Source organism: Molossus molossus, unplaced genomic scaffold, assembly GCF_014108415.1.
Source record: "Molossus molossus isolate mMolMol1 unplaced genomic scaffold, mMolMol1.p scaffold_m16_p_1, whole genome shotgun sequence".
Taxonomy (NCBI): Eukaryota; Metazoa; Chordata; class Mammalia; order Chiroptera; family Molossidae; genus Molossus; species Molossus molossus.
Window position 1 is genome coordinate 76,876,872 of NW_023425344.1, and position 14,072 is coordinate 76,890,943.

At 33.3% G+C, this 14,072-nt stretch overlaps 1 protein-coding gene across 13 annotated transcripts in view; it reads left to right on the plus strand.

Moving 5' to 3' along the window:
- The window catches only part of RAP1GDS1 (Rap1 GTPase-GDP dissociation stimulator 1), a 168,081-nt gene that overhangs the window by 107,534 nt on the left and 46,475 nt on the right, over positions 1 to 14,072 (plus strand). For all 13 annotated transcript variants that reach the window (XM_036255128.1, XM_036255166.1, XM_036255174.1 and 10 more), the window contains one exon: positions 10,349 to 10,477. In XM_036255128.1, coding sequence (XP_036111021.1) covers positions 10,349 to 10,477 — 129 coding nt within the window. The remainder of the gene's footprint in view (positions 1 to 10,348; positions 10,478 to 14,072) is intronic.

Here is a 14,072-nt window from a genome sequence, read left to right on the forward strand (position 1 = left end):
AAAATGGAAAAATGTCCTCGGGTGAGGATAAAAAAAAAAAAAAAATTAAAATGCACTTGGCTCTGAGTATATTTTTATGTTTTGGTATTACTTTATTACAGGTAAGAAAGAACATATCCAACATCTTTTTTTTTTTTCTTTTTTTTATCCTCACCTGAGGATATTTTTCCATTTTTTGTACAGATAGAGTGGGAGGGAGAGAGAGGAAAGGAGAGAGAGAGAGAAACATCGACGTGAAGGGACACATCGAGTGGCTGCCACCCACACGACCAACCAGGGCCGGGGACAAACTGCAACCGAAGTACGTGCCCTTAGCGGGAACCGAACCCGGGTCTCTCCGGACCGCAGGCCGACGCTCTAACCGCTGAGCCAAACTGGCCAGGGCCATATCCAACATCTTATGATTTGCTTTGCATAAGTGAGGAACAACTATTCCCAAAGTTTATTTACATTGGGTACAAGCTAACTAATAATTCCATATATTTCCTAAATACTAAAAAATATTTTACCTAAAATTAGGGAAAACAAAAAAATTTTAAATGTAAAATTTTATCTTTGCAATTCATTGTCTTTTAAAAATTATATTAATTTTCTAGTATACTGTTTCAGTTCATTGTTCTCTGTTTATAAAGGCTTGGTGATGTACTTTTATTTTATTTTTTCCAGTTTTTATTAATTTATTTTTGTTACAGATTTTTCTCCCACCCTCCCCCGACATCCTCCTGCCCATCTCGCCCTCTACCCCAACCCTGCTTGCATTGTTGTGTATGTCCATTGGTTATGCATACATTGATATAAATTCTTTGGTTCATCTCATGCATTCCCCCTACCCCCCTATTCTGAGGTTTTTTAAATTCACATCTTTTGAAGCCCAAGTTGTCAAATTAAAGTACTCTAGTGTGTTAAAGTGTGATAATGACTTTTATTGTGACTTTTATTTTTTTTAAAAAATTATATTAAGTATTTACTGACTATTGTTTTCTTTATAAAAGTTTCTGGACTTTTACTGTTTGTCCACTAGAGCTTTCTAATCAATTTACTGAAGCTGTTTGCATTCATGAAATTATGCTAAAAATGTTATTTTCAACCAATTGTTCTATTGAAGATTAGAGTAGTTAATTGTTCTTGTACCTTCTGCTAATTTTGCCTATTAAATATGGCCAATTAGAAGAGGTTAGCTTTTCATTAAAATCCTACTAAACGATTACTATAATGCTGTTATTCAATAGACAGGCTAAGAACTGAGTTTCTAGTAGAGGTATACCAAATGCACACTTTGGTTTGATTTCACATGGTCAGGTATTGATATTAATATTCAGCTTTGGCCATTATAGAATGAACTTCTGAATGAAAGAATCTGAAATTTTATTATAAAAATATGAAATGATTCAATTAATTGTTAATGATTTAAAGTTTGGCATTATGTTACAGAAATAATACTTTCTCAGATTGTCAGCTTTTGGATTGTTCCTGATCATGATAGTGCATTCAGCATTGTGATACTAAATAGATACCCAATTTTAACTAAGGGCAGTGTAATAAAAATATGTTTGGGGTTCCTCATTCCCTGTTTTTCTTTTTAAAATTTTCTTTATATCTGGACTAGAGATAATTAATCATAGATGTAACTGAGTATTACTTTCGAGATTTTCCACATAGTGAATATTTGAGGTGCCATAGTTGGTTTCTGATTTTAATTCATCCTCACAAGTTGTAGAGAATTCCCAAATTGAACTTTTTCTTGAAAGGCCCAAGGCCTGAATGGAATTAAGTAACTAAAAATTAAAAACAGCTCCTGTCATTTATTTTGTTTCGTGTGGTAAATTCTAAAGGGAATAAATAATTTCTGTTATTCTGCCTTCATTTAATCTTTACATTTGTATATTTTCACTATCATAGTTATTGCCACATTTTAATATTTCATAAGTATACATTTACATTTCAACTGACTAATAGGATTTCAACATGTGAAGCACATAGATTGCTCTGTATATGGAATGCTTATTTATATTTGAAAATTAATATTTAGATAATAACAGTAAAATTGAAGGGCCACGTCTTGTTTTTATTATTGATGTTACTACACTATTGAAATATGATGGTATCAAAGCATATGAGTACTGACCATGCACAGATTTTAAAACCAGAGATAAATAATGGATTTTGGCCAAATATCAATGTATCTTTAATTTAGACCATTAAAAATATCCATTCAGAGAGAAACTCAGGGCAGACAAATACCATTTGTAAATTAACTTGTATAAAAATTAGTAACCCTGTTTTCTAACTTTAGGTAAAATCCAGTTAACATCAAACTACCTATATTTTATTTCTGAAAAAATTATAAATTAAATACTGTTTGGAAAATGGGTATTGGCTAGCAATTAGAAATCTTTGGCTATGTAGCTGTGTCCTAGTAATACAGTTTGTGTGTTGCCAAATAACCTCTTTGTAAAGTGTAAAACTTAATCTACATAGTAATGTTCCAGGGTAACTAGTAATATTTGCTTTTTCTTAAAAAGCCAGTAAATCCTTTTGTAAAACAATTTTTATATTATTAAACATATGTGTTTGTAAGATATACAAGTTGTAATGTAAATTAACCTGACAACTTAATTTGCTATACAGAATTTTAGGTTTAAATTTATACTTAACTATAGATAAGGCTTTTCTGTCAGCACTGCCATCTGAGAGCAGAGACTGGATTTATTTCTCTCAGTACGAGCTGCTTAAGCAGCAGCTGGCAGCCGTCCTCTTCTGAAACAAACACAAATCCAGCTTTAACCTTTAAAAGACTGATTTCTTTGTGAGATGAAAGTACAGAGTTTTCTTTAATCAGAGTAGATATATCTGTAGAAATTTCCTTTGTAGCAGTATTCATTATAACAAGAGTTGATCTGTAGTAAATTATGTGGCCTGTAATGAGTCTAGAAAAAAAATCTACTAGATTAAGACATAATCACTCTAGATGTCACTAGATTGAGAACAGTAAATGGGTATGCCTTTTAAGAATAATAAAACATTTTTTCTTCCTCTTGTGACTTTTGCTTTGGGTTTTTTCTTGTTGCTATTTTACATTACAGTCACTCATGTAATTTGCTTTTTTCTCTCTACAACTTTTACAAGAGGGAAATTTTGCTTTGTAGAAACTCTGAAATTTCAGGGAAAAAAAACTTCTGAATTCTTTCCATTTTTTTATTGTTAACTTTTAGAAAGCAAGAAATGTGTAAATATATATTTTAAACCTCTAATATTCTCAATACTAATGAATCTTTATTCTCTTTTTTTTTTTTTCTTTGAAATTTCTATCGGTCATTAAATGTATAACCTGGGACTTAAATTCCTGGAGTAATCTTTGTACCAAACACACAATGCTTGGTACAAAGCATTTTGTGTTGAAGAGGGCTTTTAAAATAATTTATTTGAAGTTCATTTTAATCACATAAATATTTTTAGTTTTATATGCTCAACACTAGTTTAGAATAATAGCTCTTCACACTCCTTATCAGTCAACAAAAAGATACTCAGTAATAAGTAACTAAAAAGGAAGTTTTTACTCAAACCTACACTTGTGTATGTATAAAGTATTTAACTGTGAATCATCCTCTCAGTAGTTGTATGTAAGTCAGTTTACTTTTTAGTGTTATAACAGAGCTATGACATGCTTAAATTAATAAGTTTTACTTCACAGTTATATCATTTCTAATTTATCTTTTAGAAATAAAGATGTGCCATTAGTTAAGGGTAATTTTCTTCAGTCTTTATTATGCTGAATGGTTTTTAGCCAATTTGTATTAGAACGTCTCATCAAGATTTATATTTGCCTATTTTTATTGTTTCAGCTGTATATAATTCATTTAACTGTAGATGGGGTTTTTATGTAAAACTAAATAGGATACTCTTTATACTATGAATAATATACATACCATATGTATATACTAATGTGGAAACTATTTTGAATCGTGTGTGTTGTTTCATCATTCATTAAGTCCTATTTACTGATAAGCTTAATACTTTTATAATATTGTTTTTAAGGGCCTTTTCCTAGGAATAAGGTAAACACGTGTTATAATCTTAAGAAACCTTTTCTTTTTAGTAACTGATCAACATCAATTGAGTTGCTGGAATTCTTGGCATACTTTTCTGGACCTATAATCTATCTATACCAATGTTTTTAAACATTAAACTTAAAACTCAGGGGGAAAAAGGTTCTTCAACTTGAGATCTTCTCTCCAGATCTCCAATCTTTGGAGTTTCCATGAGTGTGACCTGAAGACCTTGGAACCATTGAAATTCAAATGTAGGTAGGTAAGTGTTCACACCAGCGCATGCATTGATTGCCTTATATCTCTTTGCATATGCATCTGTATTGCACCCTCTCAGTGCTTTTCTTCTCTTCCTCCCCATAGATCATCTAGGGCCTGTGTCATCTTGATATTATGTAATTGTGTAATTCTGTATTTTGGTCAGTATTTGTCTGTGATGTGTGTCTAGAGCAGTTTTAAAATGTCTTCAGATGTTTATGACATTGTGCTGTCTAAAGACTGTCACACATAACTGTACTGTGTATCAGCCTGGGTTGCATTTTTGTGAATTGTGTTTGTTGAGCTCTGAATGAACATTCCCCCGGAGTTGCTGATATTCATTGAGGGATGCAAAAAGTCTCAGTCGTGCATTATTTACTCTCTCAAACGTATCTAGAGAATGTGAACTATTTCTGGTATTAAGGATTTCTTCCAGTTGATCTTTGACTTAAAAGTTATACTCATATAATTCATGATAGCATGAATGTTAGCTACTATCCTTTGAAGTGCATTCACAATCTCTCTTTGGGCAATAAATACAAAAGTGATTAAACTTAATCATTTGCTTCCAGTGAAAAGAATTAATACTAATTTATTTCACACAAACAGGACTCCTTAATTTAGCCCCCATCCCACTAATATTTATTGTGAGCATACTAAGTTTAAACTGAAATAGGCAAACAGACTCAATCATGGAATATTCTCGTAGGTGTAAGTAGAGCTTTTACTCAAACAAAATGAGATGTTCAGGTGCTTGATTAATGTAATTTTGCTCAAAATATCTGAGCACCAAAATCTAGAATATCTAGCATGTCTTTTATTTTTTTTTAGTTTTTTCTATCATCACATGTGCCAAACACATCATTGAATTTCAGAGTTTTTTTTCCCCATGTTTTTTTGTTTGCTTGTTTATTTGGTCAGTTGGTTTTATTTTTTTGGTGAAGGGTGTCTATCTCCTATAAAAATTAGATAATTCTTTGTCAGTGGTTCTTAAACTTTTGGTCTCAGAACTCTTTTAGACACTTAAAAATTACTAAAGACTGTAGAGAACTTTTGTTTATATGTGTGTATATATATATACACACACACATACACACATATGTAATATCTATCAATAGTTTACTGTATTAGAAATTAAAATGGAGATGTTTTTAAAATTATTTAGTATTGCATTTTAAAATAAAAACCCACTATATGTTAACATAAATAACATTTTTATGAAAAATAAAACTTCAAAATTAAAAAATGTTAAGAATAGTATTTATTTTACTGTGTGTGATGGTGACGAATGTAATCACTACTAACATAATTTGGTGCCACTGACTGCGTGCATACTAAAGCCCCAGCAGTTTTACCCACCATTATGTTTCTACCGCCATTGCAAGTGTCAGTACAGTGAAAAGGGCAAATAAAATCTTGGTAAATTTATGAAAGTAGTTTTGACTTCAAAACCTTGAAAGGATTTTGGGGATTCTACTTTGAGAACCATGTTCTAGGATGCCTCTTATTTTGAAATGAAAGTTTGTATCATCCAGTGTGAGTAAAATTTTTTTCTTCTTATTGGGTCTTCATTATCCAAGTCTCTCTGCTTGCAATTGTTATGAACAGACTTTAGAGTTATTTGAATATACATTTTGTTTTAGTTAGCATCATAGAATTAGATATTAAAGAAAGCAGCCTAGTGCTCTAAAATGAATTTCTGCATTGGATAACTACATTTTTATCTTTATACTTGTCTGTGGTATCTGTGTTGTATGTGAGTATACACTTAATTTGGCTCCTGGGTAGCAGTAAAACACATTGTCATGAAGCAACGTGATTTTCTTGAATTATGGCAATTCATACCATATGCCATTGTGCTAAGCTCTTTTTTTTCCCTAATCTACCACAATTTCAAACAGCACTGCTTCAATTTGTTTGCCAAAGAGTGTATGAAACTCGGAAATATTTCTTAACTTGTTGCTCCTCTTTTCCCTGGAAACAAAATTCATAATATAAAAATGGTCCAAAAAAGTGGTAGAGATGCCAGGTTAGTATAATATAAACATCATCTTCTAAGTGACATTCTCCTGTTGAGTTATCTCCTTCATAAAATTTGTTATTCCTCTGATGTCCCTGGACTGTGGGATTTTTGTAAGATTGTACCAACAATACTGAGGGGGTGTGTGATGCTTACATATATGCAGATATATAGTGGAGTTTGACTCACACTCAATGCATGCGCTAGTGCTCACGCTTACATACCTGAAATTTAATGATTCAACAGCTCTGCTGTATTTGAAGAGGTAGTCAAAATAAATAAATACATGAAAGTTTAAAATACGGCTAAAGAACGAGGAACTGCAGAGGTGACTCAATAATAAGGAACTCTTTTACTGGTAAGTAATCCAAATAATTTCTAACTTGGAAAGCTTCTTGGTACGTGATCATTATAAATACTGTAACCATAATACAAATATTCTGCCAAATAACGTATAGGTATAATACTATACCCTATAACATAACTAATTTGCCTGTAAGATAAATATTATGAATCATTCATTAATTGCTGAATTGTATAGTTAGAGAAAACATTGAACATCAAAAGCATAAAAACAAACAATTTACTTGACTATATATTCTTTTATTTCTATCTGGTTAGAACAGACTTCATAATTCTATTGCAAAATTTGAAATTGTTTTAGATTATTTGAACTCAGTGTAAACTTTACTTTTTCTGAAGCCTGTTTTCTATTTTTAATTTTTGTTACAGATGTTTCTCCTTTTCCCCCCATTGACACTCTCCTTCCAATCCTGCCCCTGCCCCAGCATTGTTATCTATGTCCATTGGTTGTGGATATAAGTTATTTGGCTTATCTCTCCCCACCCCCCACCTCCCTCTTCTGAGGTTTGTCAGTCTGTACCCTACTTCTATGTCTCTGGTTATATTTTGTTCATTATATTCCACAAATAAGTGAGATTATGTGATATTTGTCTTTCTCTGACTGGCTTATTTCACTTAGCATAATACTCTCCAGGTCCCTCCATGTTGTCTCAAAGGATAAGAGATTTTTCTTACAGCTGCATGGTATTCCATTGTGTACATGTACCACAGCTTTTTTATCCATTCATCTATTGATGGACATCTTGGGCTGTTTCTAGATCTTAGCAATTGTAAATAGTGCTGCTATGAACATAGGGGTACATATATTCTTTCTGATTGATGTTTGGCAGGGGTATCTCTGATTGGGTGATTTTGTTTTGTTTTTTCCTTGTCTTCTAATTTGATGATCCAATCCTCGGCCTCCTCTGCTCTGCTGGTTATTTCTTCCAGTGTGTTCTTTATTTCTGCTGTGTCATTCTTCATTTCCACTTGGTGGTTTTTCATTTTCAGTTGGTTGATTTTTATTGTTTCTATATATTTACTCATGCTGTTGAGATTCTTCATAACCATCGCTCTAAACTCTACTTCTGATAACCTGCTTCATTGCATTTCATTTATCTCTTCTGTAGAAGTTGATTGTTTTTTCATTTGGGATTTGTTTCTTTGTTTCACCATTTTATTTGTCTCAGTGGGTTTTGGATTCTGCCAAATTTTCTTTCTCTGTGGGTGTTGGTGTTCCGCTGATTGTGGCTCCCTCTTCTGGGTTTGGATGAGTATGGTAGGATCCATGTTAAGTCTTACTTTCCTGGGTAGATTTGCAGGCCAAGGAAAAGTTCAGTTACTTTCTAGCCTCTGCCTGTAGGTTGTTAGTGTCATTTACTTGATAAGCCTTGGATTGTAGCCCTCAGCTGAATGAAAAAAATCCTTCAAGTGTACAGGGTAAGAGGATTTTCAGCAGGTGGGGCAATTGCTTGCTGGTAGCCTTTAGCTATTACAGTCGTCCCTCGTTTATCGCAGTTAATTCATTCCAGACTCTAGCGGTTGCACCTGGCGTTGAAGGATTCCTTCAGTGCTCGAATACATAGGCCTACAGTCCATATGTACAGTAATTTTAATTTTAATTGTAGTACAGGGGTGTATAATTGACTCAGACATCTGCACATGCACTGTATTATTTTCACTGTCTCGATCAACTTTTTAATTAATATATTTGAAAAAACTGCCATAGAGTGAAGCCGCGAAAATTGAAGCATGAAGTGATGAGGGACGACTGTATTGAGTCTCAATTTGCATTTCTCTGGCCTGACCTGGTGGTGTTAAGTTCCTGAGGGAGGGACTGTTGCTTCTCCCTGGGGCTCTGAGAAGGGATTTTTTGAGTAAGATGGCTACTATCCTATGAGGGAGTGATTCAGCATGAAATTCCCAGTGTCCTGTGTCTGAGCTCTCTGAGTTCCTGACTCTCTTCACACAGTTCCAATCCAGTCTGACCTCCTTCTGCCAGAGCCCAAGGTGAGTGGCTGTAGCTGTTTTGGTGCTCTTTTAACCTGACTTCTCAGCAGGAACTGCTCACAGCTAAACCTGCCTTCAGCTGCTGTCTTTGGGCTCCCAGTTCACCCTCTCGCACCTCCACAGTTCCTATTAGGCTTGATTTGGTGTCCTCTTTTTGTCCCTGTTTATATGGGTTTTCTCCAGCTGCTTTTCAGTTGGTTTTCCCCAATGATTTGTTTTTATTTTAGTTGTAATTGCAGTTTGGTTCTGGGAGACAGTTTATGTAGCTTCCATTCACTCGGCCGCCATTTTTTCTCTTCTGTTTTCTATTCTTGTTTTGATAATGGGCCCTGTTATATTATAGATGGGCTCCCACAACTGAACCAGATAATATTCATAGTTATCCATTCATCAATTTTCAGTGTTATCAGGCCTTGTTGGCTGTCTCTTCATACTTCAGTTTAAAAGCAGGAATAATTAACTAGAAAGACCATCAGGCAAATAATCAGCTGGCATATGATACAGCTCAATTCTGTCTTTATGTTTTTTTTTGTGTTTTTTTTTTTTTCTGGTAATCTTCCAACCAACTCCTTAGCTATAGATTAATAATTATAAAGTGATAAAGAGATTAGTAGGCAAATGCTGTCAAGGGAAGCATGCTATGAGTAAAATTTGTAAGAAACAGATTTTTATCTTTAAATTCCCATTAGGTAATTTAGTAGAATTGTGAGAAAATTATTTGCTTGGAAATGGCATTAAATTTGTAAAAGAAAAATAATTTGAAAGCATTCCTGTACCTTTGGACGAACCAGTTATCAATAGTAACTTTGTGTTTTGCATAGGCAGGTGAGTGTCTTTCTTCTTAGTTAGTTCTAAGAGGCAGCACTTTTAGTTTGTATTTTGCTTTATTTATTTTCAACTTTGTTATAGGTATGTATTACTGTTGTTAATGAAGAGCCATTGTGGAAATCCAAGTCATGTTAAATACTTTAAAACCAATTACTTTCTTGGAAAATGAAGACAAACAGTGATGACAAAGCTGTATTGACCTCATTCTCTTCGCCTCTCAAACCAAATTTACTTTTCTTTGCTGATTGTTACTATTATTAAATAACAATGTGAAAAGAAAAATATCTTAAGTAACCCTTTCTTTCCTTGTTAAAACTATTTATCTTAGCAGTCATCGAAGAATGCTGTGCTGCGATTAATCACAGTAATTTTTGTGAATTATATACCTTTCATTATTAAGTGATTCTAATTTTCTTCTCTCTCGATCTTTATTGAAACTTGCTTTTTTTATGCTTTTCATATACTCTGATTTTCTGTAATGCAGATATTACGTTGCCTAACCTTTTTATCTACAAACTAATGGTAATGTTAATTATTTATATATCTTTAAAACCAGGTCTGTAAAGGTATAAGACCCTGTTTAAACAAAGAACAAATCACTAATGTTTGTTATGTTATTTGAATCATTTTTATTTCTAAGTTTCTTTTAATTATGAAAAATATTCAAGACTCTTGAGAACTAATAATGTCTTAAAATTTTTCAAAACGATTATATGAATGGATTTAGTTTTGCTTTACTGTAATTGAAATAGTATTGAGAATGCAGTATGGAGAATAAGAGGTGTTTTTCTTCTTACTAATATCTATTTCGTGCATAAACACCATTTTTTGTTTGTTTTTGCAGATTCCCTTCAAGCTCAGCTTATCAATATGGGTGTTATTCCTACCTTAGTGAAATTACTGGGCATCCACTGCCAAAATGCAGCCCTTACAGAAATGTGTCTTGTTGCATTCGGCAATTTAGCTGAACTTGGTAAGTCTTAGTCATTAACCACTAATGCAATTAACTTATTAACAAATTTTTTTTTAGATATTAATAACATGGACATCCATTTAGATTATATTAGTTTATTTCTTTAAAGCGTTGTAGATATTTGCTTCAATGTTAAAAAATGTAGATCATCGCCCAGCCTGTGTGTCTCACAGATTGAACATTGACCCATGCACCAAGAGGTTGCCAGTTCGATTCCTGGTCAGGGCACATGTCCAGGTTGTGGGCCAAATCCCCAGAGTGGGGCATGTAGGAGGCGGCCAATCAATTTTCTCTCTCATCGATATTTCTATCTGTCTCTCCCTCTCCCTTCCCCTCTCTCCAAAATCAATTTTTTAAAAAGTGTAGATCCAATTTTATCTTATTATTGTATTATTTAAAATTGAGAGCTACTTTGCTTCCCTATTTTATGTATTGAGGTTTAAATTTTACACTTGTATATTATTTAATAGAGTTGAACATTTTAAATTATTTTCCTTAACTTTAGTATTTTTACATATGAGGGATTGTCTTAAAAATCAAGTAGTTTTATTTCTAGGGCAAAAGTAAGGACTTTATAATTTATTACATTGTCAGGTGAAAAAGAATAGCGCAGACTATAGTTCTTCTTCCTCTTTTTGCAAAATCCCTAAAAATGATAGGACTTTTTAATAAGAATATATCTGTAATGCAATAGAAAAAAATTATGAGAAATCCTTGAAAATCGTAAGACAGGCAAAAACAGACCAATACTGGGAACAGTCCAGTCATAACAGAGAAGAGGACTAATCTTTTTCTCTGCTTTATTTTTCTCAATATCATGAATAGTACCCTTTCTTCTCTCTTTTCCTTCCCATCATTTTTTTGTTGTTGTTAATCCTCATCCAAGGTTATTTTTTCCATTGATTTTTAGAGAATGGAAGAGGGGGAGAGAAAAATCTATGTGAGAGAGATGCATCAATTGGTTGCTTCCCACATGCACCTGGACTAAGGCTGGGGATCAAGCCAGCAACCCAGGTACATGCCCTTCACCAGGAATGGAAACCAAGGCCCTTTGTGCATGGGCCGGCGCTCTAACCACTTAGCACCACTGGTCAGGACCCTTCCCATGATTCTTTTTTTTATTAATTAATTTATTTTTGTTACAGATGTTTCTCCTTTTTCCCCCACTGATTCCCTGCTCCCCCTCCCTCCCCGCCCTGTCCCCAGCTTTGTTGTCCATGTCCATTGTTCATGCATACATGCATATAAGTTCTGTGGTTTATCTCTCCCCCACCACCCCCTCTTCTTGGGATTGTCAGTCTGTACCCCACTTCCAGGTCTCTGGAACTACCCCATTCCTCAGACTGTTATGTTCATTATATTCCACAAATAAGTGAGATTATATATGATACTTGTCTTTCTCTGTTTGGCTTGTTTCGCTTAGGATAATACTTTCTAGGTGCCCCCATGTCGTCTTAAAGGATAAGAGATCTTTCTTTCTTACAGCTGCATAGTACTCCATTGTATATATGTACCACAGCCTTTTTATCCATTTGTCTACTGATGGATATTTGGGCTGTTTTCCCATGATCCTTGATAGAAAATTACAGCTCCTAGTCTGAATTTACCACACAACTATTTTGATGATAAACTATTTATTATGGGGACATTGAAACCAAATGATAGTTTTTCATAGCTAAATATAATAGCCACAATAAAAAATTATTCTATTAATTATCCCCATTTTATAAACAAATAAACAGATGCACCAGAATTCTAAACTTGGATTTTATAACTGAAAGTTTATGCCCTTACACACTACTCATTAAAATCTTGACTTCAGTATTTTACGTTTGTTTTGATTTCAAGTTAAGATAATAGAGATATTCACAGTTAATTTTCAAAAGTCTTTTTCAGTGGGTCATCTGCTGGTATTTGTGAATCTTCTCTGCTTTTCTTCTTTTTTATATTGTCTCATTTCCATTATTCAAATAAGACTAAGAATGAAAGAACATTTACTTTTCACAAGTTACTATTTTCCATTATTAAAATGAAATGTGAGAGTTTGTGTTCAGTAGAGTTTGTAGAAATAAAATAGAAATTGTGTTATAATCAATCTTCAATAATGTCAAATCTTTGTAACAGAAAGAAGCCTGTGAATTGCCTGTTTTAAGGTACCACAATTTGTTTGGGAGATTGCATAGACCACCTGAATTCAAGCTCACCTCCCTGGTCTATATTAAAAAATGGATATGGACCCAATTTAGTTCATTCCAGTTTCATACTCTGTTCCTAGCTCTTACTGCCCTTACCCTATTTGGAGAAAAAAAGGATAAAATAGAAATATTTCTTTATTTACTAAGACTTTTAGATTGTATATATATTATGAGTCTTAGGCCCATGTAATAGCTAGGTTACACATCAACACCAAAGTAGAACATGCATGCCCCAAAATACTTTTTCTCTTTTCAGTGGGCTTTATTGCCCATAGGTTAACAAATCACATAATAGTATTTTTATTGACATAAGTAAATATCAAATTCATATCATGTTCCTGGTAGTATGAGTATGGAATTCTATTATGCTATCATAGAAATAAAGTACATAATTTTCTGGATTGGAAGGGTCTGTCAAATTCCTAGCTGAATGGATGAAAATAGGCCCTGACCTATTTTAGAATAATGGGGTCAAAGAGAATATCCTAGAAACATTGCATGTGAAAGACTGTGTATCAGTACTCATCAGATGTCTCAAAACAACACTGGCAGCCAGAAGGAAAATGGAGTTACAATAAAGACATTATCAAACATGAACATCTCAGAAAATTATTTTACTTCATACCTTTGCTCTGGAAACTGCTAGATGTGTTGCACTAGAACAAGGGATTTAAATTATGAAAGAAGACAACATAGGAATCTGGATACAAGAGATCCAACAGAAAACATTACTGGTAGTATGGTGACATGAGAGCTCCAAATGGTCTATTTTCAAAGAGCAAGCAGTCTAGATTGGAACAAGTCAGAAGTCTGCTGAAATCAGAGTAGGGGAAATTTTTATGGGAGATGAAATTTATTGAATGCCTAAAGTGAATGTGCTTAGTAAGAGATGATTAGACAACTGATGAAGAGTTTAGAGTTGAATTAATGATAAAAGCTTAGAAACCTAAGAAACAGTATTTCCAGGGAAAATAAAATAAAACATAAATAACTGCTATAATCAAAGTTACAGTATAATTACATTGAGAATATGGAGGGATATGGTAGAGACCGGAAAGAAAAAGAAAGATAATACTTTATCTTTTCTAGTAGAAAGTCAATCAAAACCTAAAACTGAACATCAAAAAGTGTCAATACACATGTTATTTAAAGATGTGAAGGTAAATACCAATGAATTAGCTAAAAGAGCTTTATGTGCTTGTTTCTGAGGGAGAGGAAATGGGGGAGGAGGACTGCATTCTGCTGGTAATATAAATATTAGGACGAATGAATTCTTTGAATTCATGTATTATTTTGATATAAAATAAACCCTTAGGAAATGAAGCTTCTGGTTAAAGGCCTGTTAAGGATCCATGGCATTTAATTAAAATATAATGTCCAAATCAAACTTCATGCTGCCT